This window comes from Caretta caretta, chromosome 14 (assembly GCF_965140235.1).
Source record: "Caretta caretta isolate rCarCar2 chromosome 14, rCarCar1.hap1, whole genome shotgun sequence".
Classification (NCBI taxonomy): Eukaryota; Metazoa; Chordata; order Testudines; family Cheloniidae; genus Caretta; species Caretta caretta.
Genome location: NC_134219.1, coordinates 49662956 through 49690041, shown reverse-complemented (window position 1 = coordinate 49690041; position 27086 = coordinate 49662956). Strand labels below are relative to the sequence as shown.

The 27086-nt window shown below is 57.3% G+C and overlaps 1 protein-coding gene across 8 annotated transcripts in view; it reads left to right on the top strand.

The window, feature by feature from the left end:
- The first annotated feature begins 6054 nt into the window (after positions 1–6054).
- The window catches only part of SYNGAP1 (synaptic Ras GTPase activating protein 1), a 49395-nt gene continuing 28363 nt past the window's right edge, over positions 6055–27086 (top strand). For 4 of the 8 annotated variants that reach the window (XM_048817875.2, XM_048817876.2, XM_075119682.1 and 1 more), the window contains exons 1-3: positions 6055–6566; positions 14881–15002; positions 15568–15667. In XM_048817875.2, coding sequence (XP_048673832.1) covers positions 6545–6566; positions 14881–15002; positions 15568–15667 — 244 coding nt within the window. In that variant the 5' untranslated portion in view covers positions 6055–6544. Of the gene's footprint in view, positions 6567–14880; positions 15003–15567; positions 15668–22869; positions 22958–27086 lie in introns of those variants that run through there. The other 4 variants (XR_007352462.2, XM_048817883.2, XM_048817879.2 and 1 more) reach the window with 2 other exon arrangements.

Sequence of the window (27086 nt, the reverse complement as noted above, 5' to 3'; positions counted from 1 at the left end):
CTAGAGTCACCAGACTGTGTCCCGCCCCCCTCACCATGTGCCTCCCGCCTCCTGTATGATCAGGGCGGACCTGACCCGGGCGGCGCCCTTCAGTCCCGATTGCAGCCCCCTGCTGTCCCAGCCCTGGGATCACCGCCATAGCTTTCCCAGTGCCCCTCAATCCTGACTGCAGACCACTGCTACGCAGCCCTGGGCACCCTCCCGCTACACAGCTCTGCCAGTGACCCTCACTGGTGACGTGCAGCCCTCTCTCACTAATCCCTAATCAAATAGCTTTGCCTCTCAGTTCCAGGGACTGGATGCTTAAGCAAGCAGGGAACTCCCAGCTGGGCCATTGCCAAGTGGAGAGAGCACAGTGACCCAGGCCCAGCTGCTGCTCCACTTGTCCTGCATCCAAGCCCATTCTACTCTATCCATCCCACTAGATCCCACTCCACTGCTCAAACTGGGACAGAACCCAGGATCCTGACCCCAGTCCCTCACTATAATGCTACTTCCCCAGATACCACATCCCACAACCCTGGGGAGTCCTGATCCCTCACACCACATCTAGCTCCACCACCCCCTCAGCATGCCAGAGACACACCCTGCTAGTGCCCCAGCTTCCCAAGATGATGTTTTGGGGAGGACTTGTGGCTGGGTACGCTCATCCCCGCAGCATTTCCTTATGGGGCACCAGGCCACATCCCGCAGGTTTGGGGTTAACAGTGCCCAAGGTCTGCCCCTCCCCAGAGACTGCTTGGAGCCGGGATGGGAAAGGGAACCCCCAGTGCCCAGGCATGGCCTGCCCCCAGCATCAGGGTGAGGGGCCAGAATGAGCTGCTGCAGGGGGATAGGTCTAGGGCTCATTAGCAACACACCCATCCAACCACAGACACTCGTAGTACACAACACAACCATAGTGTCCCCTAAATCACCAAAGGACACATCCAGACAGGGGCTGAGGAGAGGGTGGAAAGGGGGTACAATTGTACCAGGGCCTGAGCTCAGGACCCCCCCCCCCCCAAAAAAAATCTGTAACTGGAGTGTTATGTAGTGGGAATTCTCCCTTTTGTTGTATGTAAGCCTATGTGAGTCTTACTGTTTTGCATTAATGCTATGTGTGCCTCAATTTCCCTGTGTATTACACCAATGTCTAGATGACAGGTTTCAGAGTAACAGCCGTGTTAGTCTGTATTCGCAAAAAGAAAAGGAGTACTTGTAGCACCTTAGAGACTAACCAATTTATTTGAGCATAAGCTTTCGTGAGCTGTACGAAAGCTTATGCTCAAATAAATTGGTTAGTCTCTAAGGTGCCACAATGTCTAGATGGTGGCAATAAGTGTGTGTGACTTTTGTGGGGCTTGCTCCAGCTGCCTGCATGGATGCTATGACCACCCCTTTGTAACCTGAGACCCAGGAGGGGGATGCGACCACGACTCTTGGCCCAGGAAGCAAGACAAAGGCCAGAGGAGGAGCAACAGGCAGGGCAGGGGCCAGGAAGCTGGAAGTGAGTCAGTCTTGGCTGGCTTGGGGCGCAGGGAGAGGACCAGAACCCTGGCTCTGGGCTCCCCTCCCCCCAAGATGGACTTGGCTGAAAGTCACTGTTTTCTCTGCTAACGAGTTCTGTTCTACACTATGTTCCTGTCGCCTAATAAACCTTCTGTTTTACCGGCTGGCTGAGAGTCACTGCTGACTGTGGAGTTGGGGTGCAGGGCCCTCTGGCTTCCACTCGGGCGGACTCACTGCGGGAAGCACACGGTGTGGAAGGGGATGCTGAATGCTCTGAGGTCAGACCCAGGAAGGTCAAAGCTGTGTAAGCTTCTTTCCCTTGGAGAGAGTATGCTCAGAGAAAACAATGAGGAGTCCTTGCGGCACCTTAGAGACTAACAAATTTATTTGGGCATAAGCTTTCATGGGCTAAACCCCACATCATCAGATGCAAGGAGTGAAAAATACAGTAAGCAGTATAAATAAAAATATATATAAAAATAAAAATAAATAAAAACTGCTGAATTGGAATTCATTTGCAAATTGGATACTATTAATTTAGGCTTAAATAGAGACTGGGAGTGGCTAAGTCATTATGCAAGGTAGCCTGTTTCCTCTTGTTTTTTCCTACCCCCCCAGATATTCTGGTTTAACTTGGATTTAAACTTGGAGAGTGGTCAGTTTAGATGAGCTATTACCAGCAGGAGAGTGAGTTTGTGTGTGTATGGGGGTGGGGGGGAAGTGAGAAAACCTGGATCCATGCAGGAAATAGCCCGACTTGATTATGTAAAGAGTTGTCACTTTGGATGGGCTAGCACCAGCAGGAGAGTGAATTTGTGTGGGGGGGTGGAGGGTGAGAAAACCTGGATTTGTGCTGGAAATGGCCCACCTGTTGATCACTTTAGATAAGCTATTACCAGCAGGACAGTGGGGTGGGAGGAGGTATTGTTTCATATTCTCTGTGTGTATATAAAGTCTGCTGCAGTTTCCACGGTACACATCTGATGAAGTGAGCTGTGGCTCACGAAAGCTCATGCTCAAATAAATTGGTTAGTCTCTAAGGTGCCACAAGTACTCCTTTTCTTTTTGCGAATACAGACTAACACGGCTGTTCCTCTGAAACCTGTCAGTATAAATATTACAGCACATGAAAAGATGAGAGTTGCCTTACCAAGTGCGGGTGGGGGGGGAGTCAGTGCTAACGAGGCCAATTCAATTAAGGTGGAAATGGCCTATTCTCAACAGTTGACAAGAAGGGGTGAATATCAAGGGAAGAAAATTACTTTTGTAGTGCTAATGAGGCCAATGCAATCAAGGTGGACATCGCCTATTTCCAACAGTTGACAAGAAGGTGTGAGTATAAGCAGAGGGAAAATTACTTTTTGTAGTGACCCATCCACTTCCAGTCTTTATTCAGGCCTAATTTGATGGTGTCCAGTTTGCAAATTAATTCCAGTTCTGCAGTTTCTCATTGGACTCTGTTTTTGAAGTTTTTTTGTTGAAGAATTGCCACTTTTAAGTCTTCTCCTACTGGTTTTTGAATGTCACAATTCTTGATGTCTGATTTGTGTCCATTTATTTTTTTGTGTAGAGACTGTCCGGTTTGTCCAATGTACATGGCAGAGGGGCATTGCTGGCACATGATGGCATTTATCACATTGGTAGATCATAGAATCATAGAATATCAGGGTTGGAAGGGACCCCAGAAGGTCATCTAATCCAACCCCCTGCTCGAAGCAGGACCAATTCCCAGTTAAATCATCCCAGCCAGGGCTTTGGCAAGCCTGACCTTAAAAACCTCTAAGGAAGGAGATTCTACCACCTCCCTAGGTAACGCATTCCAGTGTTACCTAGGGAGTGCAGGTGAATGAGCCCCTGTGGCTGACATGGTTAGGTCCTATGATGGTGTCCCTTGAATAGATATGCAGACAGAGTTGGCAATGGGGTTTGTTGCAGGGATTGGTTCCTGGGTTAGTGTTTTTGTTGTATGGTGTGTAGTTGCTGGTGAGTATTTGCTTCAGGTGGGGGGCTGTCTGTAAGTGAGGACTGGCCTGTCTCCCAAGGTATGTGAGAGTGAGGGATTGCTAATAAGCGATGGTCACATAAACACCACCCCAAACCGGAAACCTACTGACTGCTATACTTACCTACATGCCTCCAGCTTTCATCCAGACCACATCACACGATCCATTGTCTACAGCCAAGCTCTTAAGATACAACCGCATTTGCTCCATTCGCTCAGACAGAGACAAACACCTACAAGATCTCTATCAAGGGTTCTTAAAACTACAATACCCACCTGGTGAAGTGAAGAAACAGATTGACAGAGCCAGAAGGGTATCCAGAAGTCACCTACTACAGGACAGGCCCAACAAAGAAAGTAACAGAACGCCACTAGCCATCACCTACAACCCCCAACTAAAACCTCTCCAGTGCATCATCAAGGATCTACATCATAGAATATCAGGGTTCAAAGGGACCTTAGGAGGTCATCTAGTCCAACCCCCTGCTCAAAGCAAGACCAATCCCCAATTTTTTCCCCAGATCCCTAAATGGCCCCAATTTTTGCCCCAGATGCCTAAATGGCCCCCTCAAGGATTGAACTCGGAACCCTAAAAAACAACACAACAAAACACACTCTATTCCCCTATCACACAACGCAATATACTCCCAATTAACTCAAACACACCAACGCAAAATATCTCCTAACACACCACCCCGACACACAATTCTGCCCAATGTATGCACATCCCTAAAACGCACCCACATGCCAAGCCAGTATTGGACACAGACAGTTCTGTGCACCCAGCAGACTCCTCCACAATAATCCACTGCACCTCGTGCACTCACAAACATGCACGCTTACCCTGCACGCACACCAGTGCAGCCACTCAGAGACCAGCATGTGCACACACACACACCCTCTCTCTCTCTGCAAGAGCCTGGAGCTGCCCTAGAAACACCCCCTTAGGGAGAGAGTTCTTCTCTTGACCCACTAATGGGGGGCTGTTACACAACCACACACTGAGGGGAGGTGTCACACCCCCTCAGCTCACAGGGGTGGGGAAGCTCAGCTACCCCACAGGGAGAAGCCAAGATGCACACTCACCTTTGCCCTACAAGAACATTTGCCCCTTTCACACTCACCCTGCATGCACACTCATCCCAAATACACACTTGCTCTTTCTCTGCACACACTCACTCATCCTGCATGCTCCACACACCCCATTTGTGCACTCACTTTTCCTGCAAACTTGCACACAATCATTCTCAACCCACACACACTCCCACTAGTCCTGAGCGTGCTTGTCCAAGGGGGACATACCCTCCACACTTGCACTCATTCTGCATGCACACTTGCTCCACACACAGTCCCATTCACCACGTGCACACTTACTCTCTTCCACTGAGATCCTGCAGTCACACTCCCTCATGTACACTCCCACTCACCCTGCATGCACACTTGCCCAAGGCACACTAACCCATGTACACTCACACCCACCCTAATCACATTCACCCTGCACACACACTCAAGCTCCTCCTGTATACACAGTTGCTCTCTGCACACGCACACTCACCCTGCATGCACAAGTCCCCTGCACGCTGATCCTCATCCTGCACTCACAAGTACTTGCTGCCACATTTGCTCTACTCTGGTGTCTCCATTAAAGGTAGCTGCACTCTACACTCAGAACAGCAGACAGTTGTGGGGATGGCATGGCGCAGTACCAGGGGCCAGGGTTTGGTGCAGGGTGGGCCAAGGGAACAATACTGGAGTACTTGGGAGCAGGGCTGGAGATCTGGAGAGTGGGGGTCAGGTGTTCTGTGGTCAGTGGGCAAGAGGCACTGGGGGGCAGACCAGGGCCATAGATCTGGAGAGTGGGGGTCAGGTGTTCTGTGGGGGTCAGTGGGCAAGAGGCACTGGGGGGCAGACCAGAGCCATAGATCTGGAGAGTGGGGTCAGGTGTTCTGTGGGGGCATAGATCTAGAATGGGGCCAGGTGCCACAGATCTCAATGGGGGCAGGGGACTCGGCGGGGGACGGGATACAGGGGCCATAGAGATGGATGGTGGCTTTGGGGAGCGGGGGACTCTGGGGGGAAGGGGCCATAGAGCCGGATGGGGCGGGGGGCACTGGGGCTTTTGAGCTGGATGGGGTCTCGGGAGGTGGGGTGTTCTGGGGGGCAGGGGCCATAGAGGAGAATGGTGGCTTTGGGGAGCGGAGGGCTCGGAGGGACAGGGCCATAGAGGAGGATGGTGGCTTTTGGGGGGTAGAGGCCATAGAGCTGGATGGCGGGTTTGGGGGACCCGGTTCCTGGTGCGCGGCGGCACCTGGCTCCGAACCCCACGTGCCCCCAACCCCGGTATGTGTGTTCGGGGTGGGGAAGCGACGTTTAAAGGGGACGCGGCCGCTCCCTTTTCTGTCGGCCGCACGCGGCGCCCACCCCCACTGCAGCTGCCGCGCGGCCGCCTTTAAGAGTGGGCAGCGCGCGGGGCCCGTGTGCGAGGTTGGAGCGGCCGCAGCTTCAGCACCAGCATCCGCGGCAGCAGCATCCTTCGGTGGCAGCGGCGGCGGCGGCGAGCGGGGGAGGGGGAGCTCGGCTGCGGGGGCCCGGCGGGGCCCAGCCAGGCAGCGTGGGTGGGAGGCGGCCCCCCCGCAGGCCTGGCCGCTCCTGCTGCACTCATCACCGCCCCGACTGCTGCTGCTGCCGTCCCCCGGTTCCCCCTTGCACCCCACTCTCCTGACCCCCTGTTCCCCCAACCCCCTTGTACCCACTCTCCCTAGTCCCCCGGCACCCCCAACCCCCTGTTCCCCGACCCCTTGCACCCTGCTCTCCCTAGTCCCCTGGCATCCCCAACCCCCTGTCTCCCGGATCCCCCAGCACCCCTACTCTCCTGGTTCCTCTTAAGTCCTCTTCCCTGGATCCCCCCGAGGTCCTTGCCCCCCCGGTTTCCCCTTCTCCTTCCCACTCTGGGGATTCCCCCACCCCACTTCCTCCTGGGTCGGCTTCTCTCCCCCCACCCTCACCTCCTCCATGACAAGCGCCCAGGACTAGCGAGCGGCTGAAGGAACCATGTCCTATGTCCCCTTTCGAGGTAAAGGATGGGGTGGGTTCAGCTGGGGTTGAGGGGGGCACAGCTAGGGCCTATGGGTTCTGGAGTCTGAGGGGGGCTGGAGGAACAGGCAAGCTCACCTAGGACAGATTGGAGTGTACTGAAAGGTTCTCCCAGGGTCTGGGCTTGGGAATGGGGCAGGGGAGGGCTGTGGGGTCAGAGAGGAGAATGGGTTCTGCTGGAGATGTGGGGTGTCTATGGGGCTGGGAGAAGAATCTGGTTCACCTGGGGCAGGCAGAGTTAGCCAGGGAGCGTGGCACCACATCTGGGACACAGAGCACTGAAACTTGGGCAGGAATGGGAGGGGTCACCTGGGGTGGGCTGGAGGGTCAGAGTTCTGCTGGAGATGTGGGGCATCTATCTGGCTGGGAGGAGAATCTGGTTTACCTGGGGCAGGTGGGGGGCACTGGGAGGTGACTGAGGCATGTGGTGGCAGAGGGGGATGACTGTGTGTGGAGTCCTGGGGACCACTGGGTCCTGTGGGGTTTAAGCAATGGGGTTTGCCTGGGGGAGGTAGTGGAGGCATAAAAGGGACTCAGCTGAGGCCTGTGGATCTGGGGCTCAGGACTAAGGGTGGCTCTTGGGACGGGGGGGTCATCCAGGGCCTGCAGCCTCAGGACTAAGGGTGGCTCCTAGGAGGGGGCATTACCCAGGGCCTGTGGGCTCAGGACTGGGGGTGGTTCCTGGGGTGGGGGGCAGTAGAGAGTAGTGGATGCACTGTCCAGGCTTGTGGGGGAGGTAGGGATAGCTAGGGGTCTGGGGGGGCAGTAGAGGGTAGTGGGTGCACTGTGGGGGGGTCACCTAGGGCCTGTGGGCTCAGAACTGGGTGGGGGGAACCTTTGAATACAGTGTGAGGGATGAGGGGGTCACATGGGGCCTGGGGAAACAGTGAGGGATGCCAGCTGATCTTAGGGTGGCAGGGGGTATGCTTGAGGTGCCATCCAAGAGAGTGAATGGTTCTCCTGAAGGGGCTGCCCCATGGCTGGTGGGGAGGCAGGACAACATGCTGGTGGTGCCCTGTGGGGCAGTGGGGAGTCGGAGGTGAGATGGGAGGCACTGGACGGTACCCTGGGGCCTGCGATGTCCGGGGTTCAGTTGTCTAGGGCAGGAGGTGGCGGGATTGGGGTGTGCTCTGGGCTCAGTGAAGTCCGGGGGATGACAGGGGATGGCTGTGTTGGTGGCAGGAGGTGGGGGAGACTGAATGGTACCCTGGGATCTGTGGGGTCTGGGGCTCATAGAGTCTGTGGGGAAGGGCAAAAGGAAGTCGCCTCTGGGGTTGGGTGCAGGGGGCTCTGTGGGGTTGGGGGAGGGTGGGCAGTGGGGGGAACAGGAGGGTATTCTCTGGGGAGACAATGTTGAAGAGTTCACAGTGCAATAATTGGGGGCTTGGAGAGTTCATCTGGGCTGCAGGGTTTGAGGGTCAGGCTCGGTTGGGGAGGGGGATGTGTGTGTGTGGGGGGGTTTCCCAGCAGCCAGTGCGGCTGCAGGGTGGTTGGGTGGGTGGGCATACCCCAGGGGTCAGTGGGGTTGGGGAGAGGGATGTATGGGGAGGCTGTTCAGGGCCTGTGGGGTCTGAAAAAGCAGAGAGAGGGAATGTCTGTGGTTGGAAGTGGAGTGGGGGGTAGCCCAGGGCACGTGTTGAGAGGACGGGGGGACTCTGAGGGAGGAGTTGGGGGAGTTACCTGGTGAACCTTGGGGTTGATGGATGGCTGGGGACAGGGGATACATCTGGGAGCAGCTGGGGGTGGGGGGAAACAGAGGAGGTGCTGGGGGTATCTGGAGAGCTTGTCTGTTGTCCTCTGTGTCAGGGGGTAGTAGAGGGAGCAGGGGGGTCACTGCCTGAGGCCTGTGGGATGGTGGTGGTGGTGGGGACCATTGCCGGGCTGTGGGGGTAACTAGGGGTTTGGGGGGGCAGTGGAGGGTAGTGGGTGCACTGCCCAGGCCTGTGGGGGCAGTGGAGGTAGCTAGGGGACCTGGGGGCAGTAGGGGTAACTAGGAGTTTGGGGGGGCAGTGGAGGGTAGTGGGTGCACTGCCCAGGCCTGTGGGGGGCAGGAGGGAGAGGAGACCTGTGATGGCTGGGAATACCACATGCTGCCTGTAGCCAGGGTTGGGGAGCGCTACCTGTGTTGGTTGTGGGGTTCTTAGGGCTGGATCCAGATTGGTTGCTGGGATCCTAGCATCAGGGAGGGCCCTGGGGGTCGCTCTCTGCAGCTCACCTCCTCCCCCCACACTCATTCTCAGCCCACGGCCTGCTGGAGTGTGCCCCTGCTCGTGGTCCGGGCCCACTCTGAGGTGGGGGGTGTTGGCCCCATTTAGGGGGCCCTGGCCCTTGATGTGAGGCTGGTGCAAATCACCAGGAGACCCGCATGACCCACTTTCCCAGCTGGCCCAGAAAGGACTGGGCGGATGGGGTTTTCATGCCACTCGCGCTGTCACATGTATGGTCCAGATGTTCCCCGCCAGAACCTCTCTGCACCCTGACACCTGGCTCCTAGAATTCCTGCTGCCCGGACACCTGGGTCTGAACACCCCCCTCCTGTCCCCATGTCCTTGGGCTCTGGGCCCGAGGGAGTGTCCCACGGCCCGGCACTTTTCCCTGTTGTGCCCAAGGTACATGTAATCCTCACTGAGGTGGTGCCCCGGTGTCACCCCCCACACCGCCTGGCACTTGGGGGCCAGAGACCTCAGGCAGGGCTAGGATTAACCCCCCATGGCTAGCATGAGTGGTGCTGCAGGAATACAGTAGGGGACAATCACCCCTCTGTCAGTGCTGGCCCCAGTGCAGTGCCAGGGGCGGTGTGCTGCAGGGTCAGGTTGGGGGGCACTGGGCTGGGGGAGAGGTGGGGAGGACACTGGGTGGGGGTGCTGTGCTGAGGGATGGGAACACCCTGCTGAAGGGTGGGCGGTGGAGACTCCCATCCCAACTGCCCCATAATTTATTATGCTAATTTATTGTAACTCCAAAATAGAAATATTAATGAGGGAATAAACATAGCACCCTGTTCAGTGATTAACAGGGCCTTTAAACACAGAACGAGCTCCCTCCTCAGTGGTGCCAGCCCCACCATACCTGCTCCCCACAGTGCCCCCTGCTGGGAGAGGCTGGGGCTGGAGTAGCTGGGAGCTGCACCCCCAGCTACAGCCCTGCCCAGCTCCCCATAGCACCCCCTGCTGGGAGAGGCCGGGGCTAGTGTAGCTGGGTGCTGCCCCACAGCCAGCGCCCTGCCCAGGTCCCTACAGCGCCCCCTGCTGGGAGACGGCGGGACTGGAATAGCCAAGCGTTTCCCGCCCACCCCCAGCCAGTGCCATGTCCTGCTCCCCACAGCGCCCCCTGCTGGGAGAGGCTGGGGCCGGAATAGCCAGGAGCTCCCCCGCCCCAGCCAGCGCCCTGCCCTACTCCCCACAGCGCCCCCTGCTGGGAGCAGTCGGGGCTGGAGTAGCCAGGAGCTTCCCCCCTGCTTTGGGGGATGCTGGGATGAAATACCCCCCACGGTCTCTTTCCTGCACTCAATGTGAGGAGGTGGTGGGATGCGGTTGCTAGGTAACCCCATTGGAGGATGCTCCCTCCTCCCCCCCCATCCGGGGCGGGGGGGGACTGGCATGAATCGAATCCCCAGAGCGTGGCAGTGTCGTGAGCTGCAGGTGTGCTGGGGGGGCACTTGGGGCCCCTCCCCGTTTAGGGGTAGGGCATCCTCTCCCCAGTTAAGTCTGGGGAGGGGCCTGTAGCTGGTGGTGGCAGATGGGGCAGGGGAAGGGCCCGTATCTGTATCTTTTGGGGGGAGGGGTGTCTCTTCTATCTCTCTCTCTCTGCCAGGCTCCCCTCTCCCACATGCTCCCTGGGCTGTCACTTCCCAGCACGGATCTCCAGGCACACTCAGATCTGATGGGACAGTCAGCCCCCCCTGTTGCGCCCACACTGTGATGCCAGGGCTGGGAGGGGGAGGGGGCTGTGCTGGGGATTTTGAGGGGATGGCACAGGAGGTGTGGGTCTGGGGGCCCCAGTGCTGAGTGACCCCCCACCCCCACAAGTGTGGAGGAGTGCCCAGGAGCTAACAAGGACACCAGCTTTTAGGAGTGGCTAGGTCCTTGGGATACTTGGCTATTCTATGCAAATGATGTGCTGAACTGATTTGCATTTTTGCAGGCAGGTCAGTTGAAGCAAGGAAGCATTGTGCATTTGCATATTTGCATATAATTTGCATGTTGCTAATATCCAGCTTTGTGTGGAATGGTATGGGTTCAGCACTGGAGAAAGCATCTCTGACTCTCTCTGCAATCTGACAGCCCCACACAGCACGACTGTCTTCCAGCTGGCTGGGGGCAGGGGTCATGGGGCAGTTCTAGCTGTGCCCCAGGCAGTCCTGGGTGCTCCACGGAGCCTGCCATGAAGGCAAAGCAGGGCTGAGCCTGCCATGGCAGCCAGAGCCAAGCCCCAAGGAGTGGGGCCCTGCTGCCCAGGGGTGGCTTCAAGCTGGTGACTAAGAGGAGAATGGCTTGATCTGGCCCTGCCCCATGGCTGGGCATCTAATCCCCTCCCCCCTAGGGCCTGGGAAGAGCAGGCGCTCAGGAAATTGGGGCCTGGCCTCTGACCTAGGGCTGGGTTCCTCTGCCCTCTGGACACCCCCGGCCCCACTCCCAGCCTTTAGCCTAATGCAAAACATGCTCTGCCAGTGCGTGCCCCACAGTGCACCTTAATCAAAACATGAGCAATCCCGGACACACTAAGGCAGGAATTGGTGTGTGAGCACACCTGGGTGCTCTTACACTACAGGGTCAGTGCAAGGATAGTAGTTATTGCAACCTCCTCATGCTGACTTGGGCAGGATCTTGATTGTCTCCCACCCAGCATCCCTCCTCATGCACCCATTTGTTCCCAACCCTCCCTGGACCTGGCCCTCTGTCCCTGCACACACTTCTTTCCCTCCATCCTTCCCCAAGCATGCTTCTCTGCCTCCACATCTCTATCCATCTGTCCATCCCCACACCTACCCTTCCATCCATCCATCCCCACATGCTCCTTCCTCCAGCCCTCTATCGGCCTTGGTAAAAGGAGTGTTCAAAGTCCAGTGCTGGGAGTGGGGGGACTTCCAGGATTCAGGTATCCCATGCAGCCTTCCTTCAGTCCCCCTGTGCAAATGTGTTATGAGTTTGACGTGGTCTGGAATGATGTCTTTGCACTCTATTCTCCCCTCTCATCCCACCCTGCATGAGCCACCAAGAGGATCTGACCCCACAACCTTCTAGCTCCGCAGCACAGACCTCTCCCAGGTTGCTAAACAATTAATTGGCAGCAGTAGTAGGTTATTAGCCTCTATGTGACCAGCTGCAGAGGAGGATGTAGCAGATGCTTTGCCCAAAGTTTGCACAGCGATTAACAAGATAGCAGCAGAAAGTTGGGAGCCAGGACTCCTGGGTCCTCCTCCCCAGCTGTGTGTGTGGCAGGGAGGGAGTGGGTTCTGGTGGTTAGAGCAGGGGGAGCTGGGAGCCAGGACCCCTGGGTTCTAGCAAGGGATAGAGTGGTGAGTGGGGAGGAGTCAGGACTCCTGGTGTCCTTCCCATAGGCTATGTGCTGTTCTCAGGGGGAGTCCCCCTGCACTGTGCAATGCTGGGGCAGGTACAAGGTTGAGTTCCTTAGCAAGTGCAGGGACTCCTGTGTGTGTATTTGGAGATGGAAGGGGCTGCAGAGAGGTGAGCTCAGTAGCCTGCTATGTCCCACTATGTCCACTGGATGGCAGCACTGTGCTGCAAAAGCCCATTGCACCTCTCCCTGCAAACCCCATCCTGTGAGTGATCTTGGGCAGGCTATGACTCCAGACCCCGCCCACCCAGTCTGTGCTGGGGAGGGGGCAGCCCCCTGTTGGGGGCAGGAGGATGATATGCTTCCTGTGGTGCTGGATTCCCCCAGCTCTGTTTGCTTCCCCTGAGGCTCGAGGTGACTTGTTCCCATGGGATGGTTCCTCTGCTTCTCACTGGTGTGAGGCCCCCCACTCCGCCCCTCTGCTTTGGGTTATGGGACTTCCCGCGCAGCTGCTTGCTACCATAACACACTTGGCACCCCAGAGCCCCAGCCAGGACCAGCACCCTCTTGTGCCTGGTGCCGTATGGACACGCCACGCAGACGGTCCATGGCCTGGCCTGTGCTTCTAGCTTTGCTGGCCTGGCTCTGTGCATTGGGGAGGAGAATTTTTGGCTGACAAAAGCCCTGGTATAGGCTTGGTTCTCCCAGGGTAAGGTACTTTACACCAGTGCAGCGCATTTCGCTCGCCGGGCCAGAGGCAGCAGCACTGGCGGAGGTAAAGTGGGAAACTGTCTAAGTGTAGACCTGGCCTAAGCCAAGACGTAGCCTGCAGCATATCCAGCTCTGGGGATTTCCCCTTGCAATATTAAAGCCTCAGAGCCTGCAGTCATGGGGTTATGGGAGAGAATTGGCTTGCATTGAATATAAATAAAACCATTTTCTAAGCTGTCAGCTCCGAGCTATCACCCCACAGGTTCAGAAATAGGGTGTAATTACACCAAACCCCCAGATGTATAAAGATAGGTATATTAAGTCAATGGGGTGACTTGAGGAGCCCTGGCATGTGGGTTCTGAACCCCTGGCATTGGCAATATTAAGACCCAGTCTCCACGTGAGCTCCCAGAATGAGCCCGTGGCATGATCCTTGCCTGTCTAAACAAGGAAGTGGGGAGGTGACCTTACCTCTGCGGACAGCACTGAAGAGATGTCTAGTGCCTGCATGCTTTAAAAGGATGTGGAAGAATGGGAGAGGCCACAGAACCGATCTGTAAAGCTGGAGACCATGCCTGATGGCGAGCAGCTAACCAGGCGTTATCTCTTCAGCTGATCGAAGGAAGACTGAGAGGTGACTTGATTGCTAGGTGTAAGGGCCGTCACATAGCGAAAATACCTGGACTCTTTAACTTAATGGAGAAAGGGAGAAGAAGAACCATTGGCTGGAAGCTGAAGCCAGATAAATTCCAGTTGGAACTAAGGCTCAGGTTGTTTAAGAGGGCGGGATTAACCCAAGGGAGGGGATGGGCTCTCCGTCTCCTGAGGGTGTCCAGTTCTCTCTGGGAGATGCTGTAGCCAGACTCAGATTCTTGGGGTCAGTACAGGGATGCCGGGGCGCCATTCTCTGGCTGTGCTTGACAGGAGGTCAAACTACGTGACTGGCTGGTCCTTTCTGGACTCACTGCCTTTGAATCAGTCTGTGGCCAGTGATCCAGCCCTTGGCAAGAGTTGAGTGGGAGGGTTAGTCTGGGGTGAACTTTCTGTGCCAGGGGTGGAGGGGGAAGCCTATTCCGGCTTGGGGATGATCTATGGTTTCTCCTTCCTGGAGAAGGGTGTATCAGAGTTCTAGGTCAGGGGTTCTCAAACTGGGGGTTGGGACTCCTCAGTGGGTCATGAGGTTATTATATGGGGGGGGGGTCACAAGCTGTCAGCCTCCACCCCAAACCCTGCTTTACCTCCACTTTTATAATGGTGTTCAATATGTAAAAAAAGTGTTTTTAATTTATAAGGGGGGTTGCACGCAGAGGCTTGCTATGTGAAAGGGGTCACCAGTACAAAAGTTTGAGAACCACCTTTCTAGGTGCTGTTCTGGGGTCTTCAGCATCTTCCTGTGTGGATTGTTGGTTCCATGGGCAGAGTTATTGAAATGGGAGGGGGGGGTGTCAAAACCCTGCTGCTTCAGAGCATAAACTGACCCCGACTGGGGACTGGGAGAGAACATCTCCTATAGTGAGGTTATCCTAGGACAGTCCTCCCTGGGGCTATGGCACCAGTTGCAATGGGGCTGGGGGCGGCTAGGCTGGGGCTAATTGGAGAGATGGGGACACCGGGCTGCGAGTGAAGAGGTGGAGAAGACAGGGTTAGACAGAGCTCTGAGGTCTGGTCCCGCTGGGCTGGAAGTGGGGTATGGGTGGGGAGAGGAGCGGAGCCCATTTCTGAGCCCAGCCATGAGTGTGGCTGTGACCTGGTCATTCCTTACTTTGGCCCAGTGGGTCAGTTCTGTCCCTGTTGCCCCACAGTGGTTGTGGGGAACATGGTAATGAGAGAGATGTTGTGGGGGGGGAGGAATGGATGGAGGAATGTGCTTCGGGGTGGATGGAAACGTGCCCATGGGTGAGGAGGGCAGGAGTGGTGTGGGACAGGTGTGCTTGGGATGAGATGGATGGAGGGGTGCATGCAATGAGGGAGGGACGTGTGTGGGGATGGAAGGAGGGTTCTGTCTGCCCATGAAGACACCCCTCCCCATTGCATCATCTCTAACCTTCTTTCCCTGCCCCGCCCAGATGTGCGAGGAGCCCCCATGCACCGCATGCCCTATATGCACTCTCCCTACGAACGCCCAGCCTGGAATCCACGATTCTGCATCATCTCTGGAAACCAGCTGCTTATGCTAGACGAGGACGAGGTGAGACACACAGAGATGGGACAGGATGTAAAGTCGAGGGGGAGCATGGAGCTTGCGGGAACCCCAGAGAGACCCTCCACCCAGAGCAGAGATCCCCTCCCCCTTGCCCTCCCCTCCTGAAGCACCCCCTCCCCTCTCTCTCAAGCACAGAGCAACCCCCCCCTTTCCCCTCACCCAGAGCTCTCACTTCCCTCCTGGTCCCAGACCTGCCCCAGCTGAGAGGTCTCCCTAGAATATGATGCAATGTCCCCTGCCCCTGAGCTTGGGGCAGGGCTTTTTCTGAGCCCATCTTGTGGGGAGGCTGCAGTCCTAGTGTGGGATGCTAGGCAGCCTGCTCCCTCTTGGTCCCCTGGGATAATGCTGTTTCCCCCCCCCCCCCCACAGGATAAAGCCACACCTGGGACAGCCTCAGGGGTTGAGGATTGTCACTCTGTGTACTCCTGCCCTGACATTGGCAGCGGGAGGGCAATGGGGGAGGCAGGGACCTGGGAGACGGGGTGTTGGGAGTTAGAGGGGATGCCCCCATGCAACAGTAACCCCCGTCTCTCTCCTCCCCCATCTCCAGATCCACCCGTTGCTGATGAGGGAACGGCGAAGCGAACCCTGCCGGACCAAGCTGCTGCGCCGCACAGTCAGCGTCCCTGTGGAGGGGCGGCCCGAGCACGGTACGGAAGGGGGGCAGGGACTGGACGGTTGGGGCATTGCACTGTGGGGGGCACCAGGTGGAGAAGTGGGGGTTGTGGCACTGCATGAGGTGAAGAAGTGGGGGTTGCAGTATGGGGTGGGTAGGGACTGGGACGGGCTGCAGTAGGGCATGGCCAGCCAGCACCCTACAGTGATGAACCCACTTGATCCTGCAGGGACATGTGCCCCATGGCACCCAATTACAAGTAGATCCCACAGATGTTCATGACCTGCAGTGACTACTCCCCACACCCCTGGCACCCATTCCCCATGTGAATACAGAAATAAATCCCCGATACCAAACAATCCCCCGATCCTCCGTCCGTTCACGCCTCCGGGCAGAGTTCCTCTGGGTGGCGTCCACTGACTCCCTTGACGCCTTTGAGGAGCAGTGGGCGCTGTCCGGGGTTCTCTGCTCAGTGTCCCCACCCGGTTCCCTTCGTTTGACCCTTTGACCGCACTCCTGTCCCTGTTGTTCATTAGTTGTCCCCCGTAATTATTTAGTTTTCCAGGTCCTGTGGACCCCCCTCTTAGCAGTGGGTGGGGTTCGCCTGCCCACTCCCTGGGTCCCAATAAGACCAAACAATCCCCCAGACATATGTTCCACATATGCTTGCCTCGTGATCCAACTAGATCTCACCGCCAACCTGCTCTGTGGTGCCTGATTCCCAGTAGATCCCACAGAGACATGCACCCCAGGGTGTCTGCTCCCAATAGATTCTACAGCAAACATCACCTGGATCCCACAGAAATATTCACCTTGCAATGCCCAGTTCCCACGTGAACCCCCCCCCTCAGTGCTTGATCCCCTGAGATCTTACAGGCACATGTGCCTCGCAGTCCCCCATTCCCACAAGATCCCACAGACATACTTCCCTAATGAGCCCCATTAGATCCCACAGCCAACATGCTCTGTGGCGTGTGATTCCCAAAGACACTCTCCCCTCTGGGCCTGGTGCCCATGAGATTCCACAGAGACATGTGCCCCTTGGCACCTAATGACCCCAAGATCACACAGACACATGGCCCTACTTGATCCCACCGTGATGTGCTCTGTTACTGTTGAGCCCAACAGATCCCATAAGGGAAAATTAATTCCCTGTAGATCCTAACGTGAAGCAGGCTCATAGTGTCTGAACCCCAGTCAATTCCATTCTGAAACATGAGCCATAGCACCTGACCAATAGGGAATCTCAGTGAAACATACCTCTGAGGTCCTCAGGCCTAGAAGATCCTGTGATGAAACCAATTGCGGAAAATTCACTAGAAGATCTACCAGCAGATCCTTGGTAGATCCAGTAATTCAAACACTCCACAGCAGCTGATCCACAGCAGATCTTGTAGTGAGCCACTCCTGGATTCTGAGAGGGGCATGGGGTCAGGTGCTCTAGGTCCGCCTTTAGGGCAGGGGCAAGTTGAATATGCAGCATCTCTTGGTCCCCACTGGGTGGAGCTCCTGCTCTCAGAACAAGGCAGCTTTGAGATGGGGCAGCTGTGCGGGGGCGGGGGTGGGGTGGGGTGGGGTGGATGAGGGTCATGTCTGTCCCTCTGTACTCACTTTAACCCTGTGCCTCCTTCCGGCAGAGACCCACCCCCTCCCATGTCCCCAGGGTACGCTCCACCAGGCCTTATTGCTTCCCCCAGAAAAACCGTCCCTGCATTTTCCACCGCTGCAGGCTTTGTGTACCCATGCTAAACTCCCTGCCTGTAGGGGGAGATGGGGTGGGGTTGGAGAGGGGGAGCTCTGTATGGGGGAAGGGGCTGCTGGCTGGCATTGGGTGTGGGGAGGATTGGGGGGTCTTTTTATGAAGGATTGGGGAGGAGGTGGTGACTGGAGGGGAGGGTCTCTGTATGGGGGAAGGGGTGCTGGCCAGGGTTGGGGGGCTCGTGGTATGGGGGGATTTGGGAGGGTGAGATTGGCTGGGTGGGAGGGGTTGGGATGTCTCTGTATGGGGAGGGAGGAAATGGAAGGCTTCTGTGTGGGGAGGATTATGGAAGGGGATGCTGGCTGGTATAGGGGGATTGGGGTCTCCACTCCCAACTTCTGCAGCCTGCTACATTTCAGTGTGTCCCCCCCTTCCCCCCAAATGCTGTCTGGTGGCATGCCAAGGAGGCAAGAAGAACCATCCCATAATAAGCAGCTCAATTGAGTGGCAGCCATGCATGGGTGCTTGGCTACAGTTGCTAGGGGAACCCCTCTGGCAGAAATCCCGGCCTGCAGTGCTGTGAGATTCCCTGCCCCCAGGTGGCGCCGGCAGGCACCCAGCTGCAGGGTTCGCTCCCGGAACCAGGGATAGAACCGAGGAATCCTGGCTCCTAGCCCCTTTGCTCTAATCCAGTAGCCCCCACTCCCCTTCCAGAACCAGGGAGAGAACCCAGAAGTCCTGGCTCCCAGCCCCCCTGCTCTAATCCACTAGCCCCCATTCCCCTCCCGGAGCCAGGGAGAGAACCCAGAAGTCCTGGCTCCTAGCCCCTTTGCTCTAATCCAGTAGCCCCCATTCCCCTCCCAGAGCCAGGGAGAGAACCCAGAAGTCCTGGCTCCTAGCCCCCACCCCTCCTAGTTCTAACCCACTGGACCCCATGGCTCTTCAGAGCAGTGTGAGACAGGGGAATGTGGAGGAGTCAGGCTGGTGTCCTGTGTCTGCCCCCTGACTCCTCAGTTCCCCCACTCTCCATCCCAGGCTTGGGCCCCCCAGAGCCCCACGTGCACTAACATGCTCCCTCCCCCCTTTCCTCTCAGCATTTAAAAAAAGAAATTTGTCTCCCTGAGAAGTTGGCTTAAAAGGTTTCCATGGAAACCCCAAGGAGAGATGAAGGGAGGTGACGCAGCCTCGCTGCTGTGGGGATGAAACAGCCCCGGCACCCATCCTGTGCCCCGCAGCCCGGCACCCCCTGCTGAGACTCCCCAGCCCCTCACCCCATGCTGAGCTCCCCTGGCGTGCCACAACCAGGTGCCCCTTGCTGAGTCACCCTGCACCCCGCAGCACAGCGCCCCCTATTGCACTCTCACACGCTGAAGCCCAACTCCCCCTGCTGAGCCCCCCATTGACGCCCCACAGCACAACACCCCCTGCTGAGCCCCCGTGCACCCCACAGCACAGGGCCCCCTACTGCACTCTCACTCTCTGCACCCTGGCACCCCACAACCCAGCACCCCCTGCTGAGCCCCCTACTGCACTTTTACTCTCTGCAGCCCAGTGCCCCCTGCTGAGCACCCCGCAGCCTTGTGCCCCCTGCTGAGACCCCCCAGCACCCCGCAGCACAGTGCCACCTACTGAGCCCCCCAGCAGCCTGGTGTCCCCTACTGAGCCCCCTTTCACCCCACAGCACAGGGCCCCTGCAGCACACTCACTCTCTGCACCCTGGTGCCCCCTGCTGAGCCCCCCCAGTGCCCCACAGCCTGGCACACCCTGCTGAGCCCCACAGCACCCTGCAGCACAGTGCCACCTACTGAACCCCAGACAGCCCGGTGCCCCCTGCTGAGCCCTCCAGCGCCACGCAGCACAGTGCCCCCTGCTGCAGTCTCTCAGTGCTGCACTGGGATCAGCACTGCCTGCCAGGGGAGAGCTCCCCCTGCTGAAACCCCTGTGCTGTGCAGCACAGAGCCCCCTACTGAGTCCTCTGCCCCCCAGAGTACAAAGCACTGACAGCTAGGGGAGAGCACCCCCACCTGGTTCTCTGCAGCATTGATGGGATCTCTCCCATCCAGCTCGTAACCCCGCTGAGCATGGGACCCTCTAGAGCTCTAGGGCTGAGGCATCCGTGGATGGCTTGGCCCAGCTCTTTCCTCTGGGGTCGCTCATCTCTGCCAATCTCCCCTCCATTCTCAAGGCTGTTTTTCTCCTGACTCCACTCCCTGAGTCAGCATGTCCCTGCAGGCCTGTCCTACTGTCCTTCCTCCCCCCAGCATCCCCAGGCCCTGCTGCAGACGCCTGGGGCTCCTGCACACACGGGGGAGGAGCATTGCTTGGAGCAGCCATGGAGCTGCGGGTTGGTGGGCGTGAGGTAGGGGAGAAGTCGGGGTGAAGGCACAGGGTCAGGGATTTGAGTTCAGATGGAGGTGATAGGGTTAGGGGTGAGTCATGGGCTATGGTAGGCATTACAGGTGAGGGGCGAGGAGTTAGGGTTAAGGTTCAGGTGGGTAGGGATAGGAGTTATGGGGTAAGAGGGTAAGGTTTAAAAGCAGGGGGTTAATTTAGGGGTGAGGGTTATGGACTACAGTAAGGGATTGGGGTGTATGAGTTATCTATATGGGTCTAGGCATTAGGGTTACAGATATGGCTAAGCTTGGGGGAAGGGTAAAGTTTAGGGCCCACTAGAGGTTTGGATCATGCTGTAACATCTGTTGAGTGGTTGCTAGTTAACTCAAGCTGACGAATATGATAGTGAATCCTGCTGCAGGCGCTGAACATGTGTGACCTCCGCCTCGCAGGGTCTGTGACTGGGGGCAAATGTTCCTCTCCTGGAAGATCTTTGTGGAGTGTTTGCTCTAAGGCCATGTCCGTGCGGGTGAGGATGGATGGCTGTTACCTCGGCTAACTTAGGAGCAGACATTTGCAGCCTAGTTCCTGGAGTGTGTACACCAACCAGTCCTAAGAGTGTGTTTGCACAACAAAAAAGGTGTATTCTTAACTCCAATCAGCTACACTGGGGTAAAATAGCAGTGAAGACATGGCACCTTGGCTTTTAACAGGGGTTCTCAGTGTGTATTCAGCCATGGCTCTCTGGCAGCTTTAACTCAAGCTGCTACACTGCCTTAAAACTTGAACTGCCACATCCACTGTTGTTCTAACCTGGGTTAGCTAATTTAAGAACACAGCTTTTTGCAGTGTCCCTGTCCCTGGTTACCTCTGCTTGCTAACACAGATTGAAACTGCACTTATCCTGTTTGCACTAGGATTGTCACCTCTATGGAGAAAACCCCTTGTCCCTAGTTTGATATGTGTTTAAAGGCAGAGGCTTTTCCAAGGTGTTGATTGTTAGCCAACACCTGCTTACATCCCTGCTCCTAGCCTGAGCTAGGTAGATGTGGTACCTAATTTGAGTTAACGGTGCACTATTTTTCTAAGTGAAGATGCACCTGGGGCATGAGGGTGTAGGGCTGACCATGCCTTGCTCCAGCCAGCTAAAAAGTACCCGGGCCTTGTCCCTACTAGGATCTTACAGCGAGAAAACTTGATGTAAAACCACATCTTGTGTGCAGTGAAGACATGGCCTAAATGGAGAGGATTTTACACTGGGTTAATGAAACCAGTGCCCCTGTGGGTGTCTGCTTCTGTGGTTTTAAACCTGGTTTATAGCAGTTTAGTTTGTGGTGCAAAACTAAGCCGATGTAGGCAGTTTGAAACCGCTATTAGACTGTCCACACACACAGCAGCATGGGTTTCACTGAGCCAGTTTAAAGTAGCCTGGTAGAGTTTTGTGGGGCCTGAGGAGTTTGGAGTCGGGTTTATGGGAGGAAGGATGACAGGCTGAAGATGAGGTATCCGTTATGATTAGGGTGGAGGGGGTAGGATTACGGCTGGGGTGATAAATTAGAGAGTTGGGTTATGGCTTGTGGGTGGGATTGAAGGACTGGGTCAGGATGCAGACAGAAGGTTAGGGCATATGTGGGGTAGGGTCAAGGCAGGTGTGGGATCCCACTGGACTCACCCAGGGAACAGCTGGGATTTCCCTCCTGCACCTCTCCCGCTTCTACCCCCAGCCCCTCCACAGCTCTCCTGACAGCCCCTGTCACACCCACCCCCTCAACCTGCCCCCCAAGACTCCCTGAACTTCCCCCTACTGCTGCCCCAGTTCTCCCCACCCCCTGCACCCCAGGTCATTCCCACCTCTTGCCCAACTGTGTGCTCACCCTGGCTGTTCCCCATTGCCACTGCTTCCTATATGTTATGTACCCCATTTTCCCTGACCAGCTCCTGCCCTGCCTGCTGCACCCAAGTTCCCCACATAGGCCCTGTCCAGCTCCTTTGTCATGCTGCCCCCACCCCCAGTGCCACCTCCTGCCTGGTCCCCCTAAGTCACCCCCATCTTCCCTCCCCTGACTCCCTCCTCCAGCCCTCTGCTGTTCCTTCAGGCCGGTCCCCTAACACTCGGTGCCCCAGGATGACTGGTGTAGCGGGTGGGGTGGAACGGATGGGTCGGGCAGGGGTGTAATTGAACATGGGGGGGTGGGGGGAGAGTGGTGGCTGTTGTCAATGGGGGGTGAGTGCACTCATGTGGGGTGAGGTGGCTCCTTTGGGGGCTGATGAGATGTGTGAGAGGCCCCACTTTGCCTCCTTTAAGGGAAGTGAGGGCAGGGATAGGCAGCTCCCTGGAGAGGGAGAGATAGCTCAGTGGTTTGAGCATTGGCCTGCTAAACCCAGGATTGTGAGTTCAATCTTTGAGGGGCCATTTAGGGATCTGGGGCAAAAATTGGGGATTGGTCCTGCTTTGAGCAGGGGGTTGGACTAGATGACCTCCCGAGGTCCCTTCCAACCCTGAGATTCTAGTCTATGTGAGCTGCAGGGGGAGGGTGAAAGCATGGTGGGGGGAGTACTTTTCATTAGGGAGTGAGTGGAGGATGCCGGGGGAGCAGGACTCCGTGGCGGGGCTGCGCGGGGCGGGCAGGAGGCCGAGGGGCACTATGAGACGGGGGGGCAGGACTCTCCGTGGAGGGGCTGCGCGGGAGGGGCAGGAGGCTGGGGGGCACTATGAGCGGGGGGGAGCAGGACTCTCAGTGAAGGGGCTGCGTGGGCGGGCAGAGGCCGGGGGGCACTATGAGCGGGGGGGGCAGGAGGCCGGGGGGCAGGACTCTCCGTGGCGGGGCTGCGGGGGGGGGCAGAGGCCGGGGGGGCACTATGAGCGGGGGGAGCAGGAGGCTGGGGGGCACTATGAGGTGGAGGGGGCAGGACTCTCCGTGGCGGGGCTGCGCGGGGGGGGCGGGACTCTCCGCGGGGGGGGGGCGGGGGCTGCGCGCGGTGCCGGCGCGGGGGGAGCGGGCGGCCAGGGCCGGGGCGCGGGCCCCGCAGGGGTTAACCCCGCGCCGGCACGAGGCGCGGCGGCCCCGGGTTGGCGGCGGGCGAGGGAACGGCAGCGCGTCTCCTAGCAACCGCGCGGCGTGCGGGATGCTGGAGGCGAGCGCCGGCCCCGGAGCCGCCCAGCCGCGCGCGCCGCCGCCGCACCGGAGCCGCCGGGGCCCGGGCATGGGGCGCTGGGAGCGGGGCCCCGCACCGGCCGCGCGGGCCATGGGGCTGGGCCGCCGCGGGGCTGCGTAGGGGCGCCGGGCCCAGGTGAGCGGCGGGCGCGGGGGCGGCGCGCGGGGGCGGCGGCAGCTGGGGCCGTGCGCGGCGCGTCCCTGTTCGGGAGGCGAGAGTGCGTGCGTGCAAGGATGTGTGTGACACACACTGACAGGTGTGTGCACCAGCTTGTGTGTGTCAGTGTGCATCTGTGTGCAAGCTTGCGTGTGTCAGTGTCAGGCTGCTGTTTGTGTCAGTGTGTGTGAGTGTGAGGTTGTGTGTGCCCTTGCTGGTGGCAGCGTATGGGGAGAGGGCTGCAATCGTATCTGTGTGCAAGTGAGGGGATTGTGTGATTGTGCCCGAGAGAGTGTGGCCAGCCTGCGTGTGTGCGCGACCATGTCGGCGTGTGCAAGATTGTGTAATTGTGGCTGGGTCAGCGTGTGCATCTGTCAGTGCGTGTGCGAGACTGCCAGTCAGTGTGTGCAACTTTGTGTGTGTGGGCTTGTCCCTGTGTGTGTAGGGTTCTCTGTGCTTGTGTCTGGGTGTGTTTGGAGGGTTGTGTGTTCAAGTACATGCTGGTGAGTACATATTGGGTTGTGTGTGCATGCAAGTGTGTGACCATTTCAGTCTGTATGTAAAGATTGTGTCTCTGTGTGTGTCTCTCCCTATGGGACAGTAAAATTGGGTCTGTCTCTGTATCGCTCTGTGGGTGTATGTAGGGTTGTGTACCATTGACTGTCAGTGTGATTATGTGTGTCTGCGTGTGTGATTGTGTGTCAGTAGGGTTCTCTGTTGTGGGACTCTCTCCCTCTGTGAGTGCACAAGTGTGTGTGATTGTGTATCTGTGTATTTTGGCTTGTTTCTCTCCGTCTGGGGATGTGGGGGTGTGTGTGAGGCCACACTCACATCATTCACATTTCCTTTCCACTTCTGGCTTGGCTGAAGTGGCAGCTCCTACAGCTGCTGCTGCTGCTGCGTGTGTGTCCATGTCCAGGGTATATGTGCCTGCATATAATTGTATCTTGTGTGTATAGTGTTGTGTCTCTGTTAGTGGGTGTGTATGTGTGTGAAAGAGTTCATACAGTTGCGTGTGCTTAGAGTTATGCCTCTCTTGTGTGTCTGGGTGTAGAATGTATAGGGTTGTGGGTTGTGTCTCTGTGTGTGTGATTTGTACAGGGTTGGAGGGTTGCCTTTCTGCATAGGGGTGTGTGCCTGGTTGCGGCAGTGTGTCGGTATATAGGGTTACGGCTGTGGGGCGGGGTTGTGTAGGGTTGTGTGTGTGTGGTTGTGTATCTGAGTGTAGCTGCTGCAATGGGGCAGGGGAGCGGGCTGGAGCAACCCACATGTCCAGAGGTGGTGCAGCCTGCCAGCCATAGGGTGGAGTTGTGGGTCCAATAGCAGCGCTGGCTGGGAGCCTGGGCTCTTCCCCAGGGCAGGTGTGGATGAGAGCGCAGGGATAGCAGCTGGTCTTGGGGGAGGAGCCTGGACAGGCCATGCCAGGGGAGCCTGGAGGGGGGAGAGCTCCCCTGGAAAGCTGGGGGGGAGGGTTGCTTCTCTCTCAGGGTCAATGCTTGCCCTACTGTGCTACGGGTAGAGGAGTGGGGGCAGGGTTCTGTAAGGGGTGCTCTTCACTGGCAGGCAGTGCTGAGCCCAGTGCTCTGGTGCTGTGGGACATGCTCTGTTCCACCCTGGAGATTCCTTAAAATTCCTGTTGCTTTTCTGTTTGGGGGTGAGCTTTTGGTTACTGTTCCAGCTGTGTGGTGGTGCTGTTCAGCATCTTTCCTGTCCCACTCCAGAGGTGTCTGCATTTTGAGGGATCCCTGTATGGCCAGCCCCTGAACCCCACCCCAGAGGCAGCTGCATCCCCATGCTGGGTATGGAGTCAGTAGCGGAACTGAGGAGGGCTGCAGGATTCTGGGCTGCCAGGTTGGCGGGGATCCAGACTGGGCAGGATGGAGTGTGGCTGCCTAGCCCATGCCATAGGGTGGGGGGCTGCCCTGTGGGGATGTTGGCACTTGTTGGGTGGGATTGGAGCTGCCCACTATGGGTCATAGGTGCTGGAAGTGAGTTTCCAGAGTGTGGCTCAGAGAAGGGCACTGCCCAGTCCTGGCTCAGCTGGGAAATAGTTCCCCAGACCTTCCACTCACCCCCAGTAGGGTTTGGGATAGTGTCCCAAGCTGTCTGCTGCAGTCTCAGGCAGCTGCACTGTTTGGGGGGGTTGTCAGGCCGCATTGTGCTCCCCATGCAGCTGTCAGGGCTGCGGCCAGCGCAGGTCTGTAGTATCAACCCAGGTGAAGTGCTGAGGATGCAGTCCCTTGGGGTGTATCCTCCCTGCTGCCTCCCACCACTCCCCACCCCAGTTCATCTCTGTGCCCTGCCTTCCGTCATGCCCTCTGCTCCACCTTGGGATTTGCTGTGCCTGTCCCACTGGGTGGCCCGAAAGCTGCTGAATGAGCCTCTGACCGGTGCTTGTGCTGTGCAGGGGCAGCGCTAAGATACCATTTCCCCAGTTCACAGAGGCTTGCGCTCCTTAACTCTGCCCCGTTAGGGTGGTGAAGAGCCCTGTGCAAAGCCAGCTGGAATCAGCCTCCTCTCCATGCAGCTGCGCGGTGCTCCGGGGGGTGAGTGCTGGCCGAGGCTGCCTGCGGGGTGGCAGTGATGGGGATGCTGCCATCCCGCAGAGGTGCTCCTTAGGGCCAGGGGTCAGAGGGAAGGTGGGGAGGGATGTGCGTGACCTGGTGTGCGTGAGCAGGTTTTACCTTGTCATGCTTGTCTCCTTTCTGAGTTTGCGGGAAGCCCTATCTCTGCATTGACCGGGGAGCATGCAGCAGTTTAGGGTGCACTGGATGGGGTGGCAGAGCGAAGGGAAGCTGGGGATCTGGAGGGAGGGGCAAGGCTTTAGGCTGGAAAATATTCCCCCCAGCTCCCCATCCTGCTACTGGCTTTATGTAGATGGATCAGACCTGGGAGTAATGGGGCTGATGTCTGTGAAGGAGAGTGCATGGTGACAGATGGAAGGGTGTGCATGGAGATAGATGGTGTTGGAGGGGTGTACGGAGATGAATGAATGGATCATAAAATGTGTGTGAAGGAGATGCTGGATGGAGGGGTGTGCATGGAGATAGATGGTGTACGGGGGTGAATGAATGGATAGGTAGATGTGTGTGAAGGAGAGTGAATGGTGACGGATGGAGGGCTGTGCATGGAGATAGATGGTGTTGGAGGGGTGTACGGAGATGAATGAATGGATTGGAAGATGTGTGTGAAGGAGAGTGAATGGTGACGGATGAAGGGTTGTGCATGGAGATGGGGTTGCAGGGATGAATGGATAGAATGGTGCATACAGAGATGGATAGATGTGGAAGGATGAGTGCTTAGGGCAGTGACTTGGCAGGTATATGTGGGGAACAGGAAGTATGGTGATGGACAGACATTTACTGGGGGATGATGGACAATCAGGGCTCTAGCTATATCTTTGCTAGACAGATGGGGATGTATGGTGTGTTTGGAGGGGTGGATGGGGGATCTGTCTGGGGATGGACAGAGCGTGAGCCATCTCTGGGGATGGATGGTGGGGGGATTTTGGTCTCTGGGGGCAGGAGGGTCCTTGGTGGTAGCGTTGTCGGAGGTGAAGGGTTAACTGGAGCAAGTGTCTCTTTGACACTAATTGTTTCCCTTTGGTTCTCATTCTGCTCACATGCTCCCGCAGCCTCCCCGCCTGCTTGTCCATCAATCGCCTGTCACTCTGTCAGGGCCGCTTCCTGATGGACACGCTCCGGTGCTGGCTGGGCTCCCTCCCAGAATACTGACCTAGTAAGGAGCAGGGGGCTAGGAGAGGCAACCCCCCACCCTGTGACTCTGCAAGGTCACAGCGCACCAGGAAAACATGCTTATAAAATAATATTGTTGAGTTACCATTAGATTCTGCTGCCCAAAGTCGCACCATCTTCCTCCCACAGCCCTGCTGATGTACCACAGCACTGACAAGGGGGTCCTCCCACCTCTCAACCAGTGCCCCTTAATCCTGACCTGAGCCCCCAGCTTTCCCAGCCAGGACCTCATCTGTTCTGCCCATATCCCTCGATCCTGAACCACAGCTCCCTACTGTCCCAGCCTCAGTCCCCTCCGTTCCGCTCTGCCCACATCTTTCAATCCTGACCTGCAGCCCTCTGCTGTCCCAGCC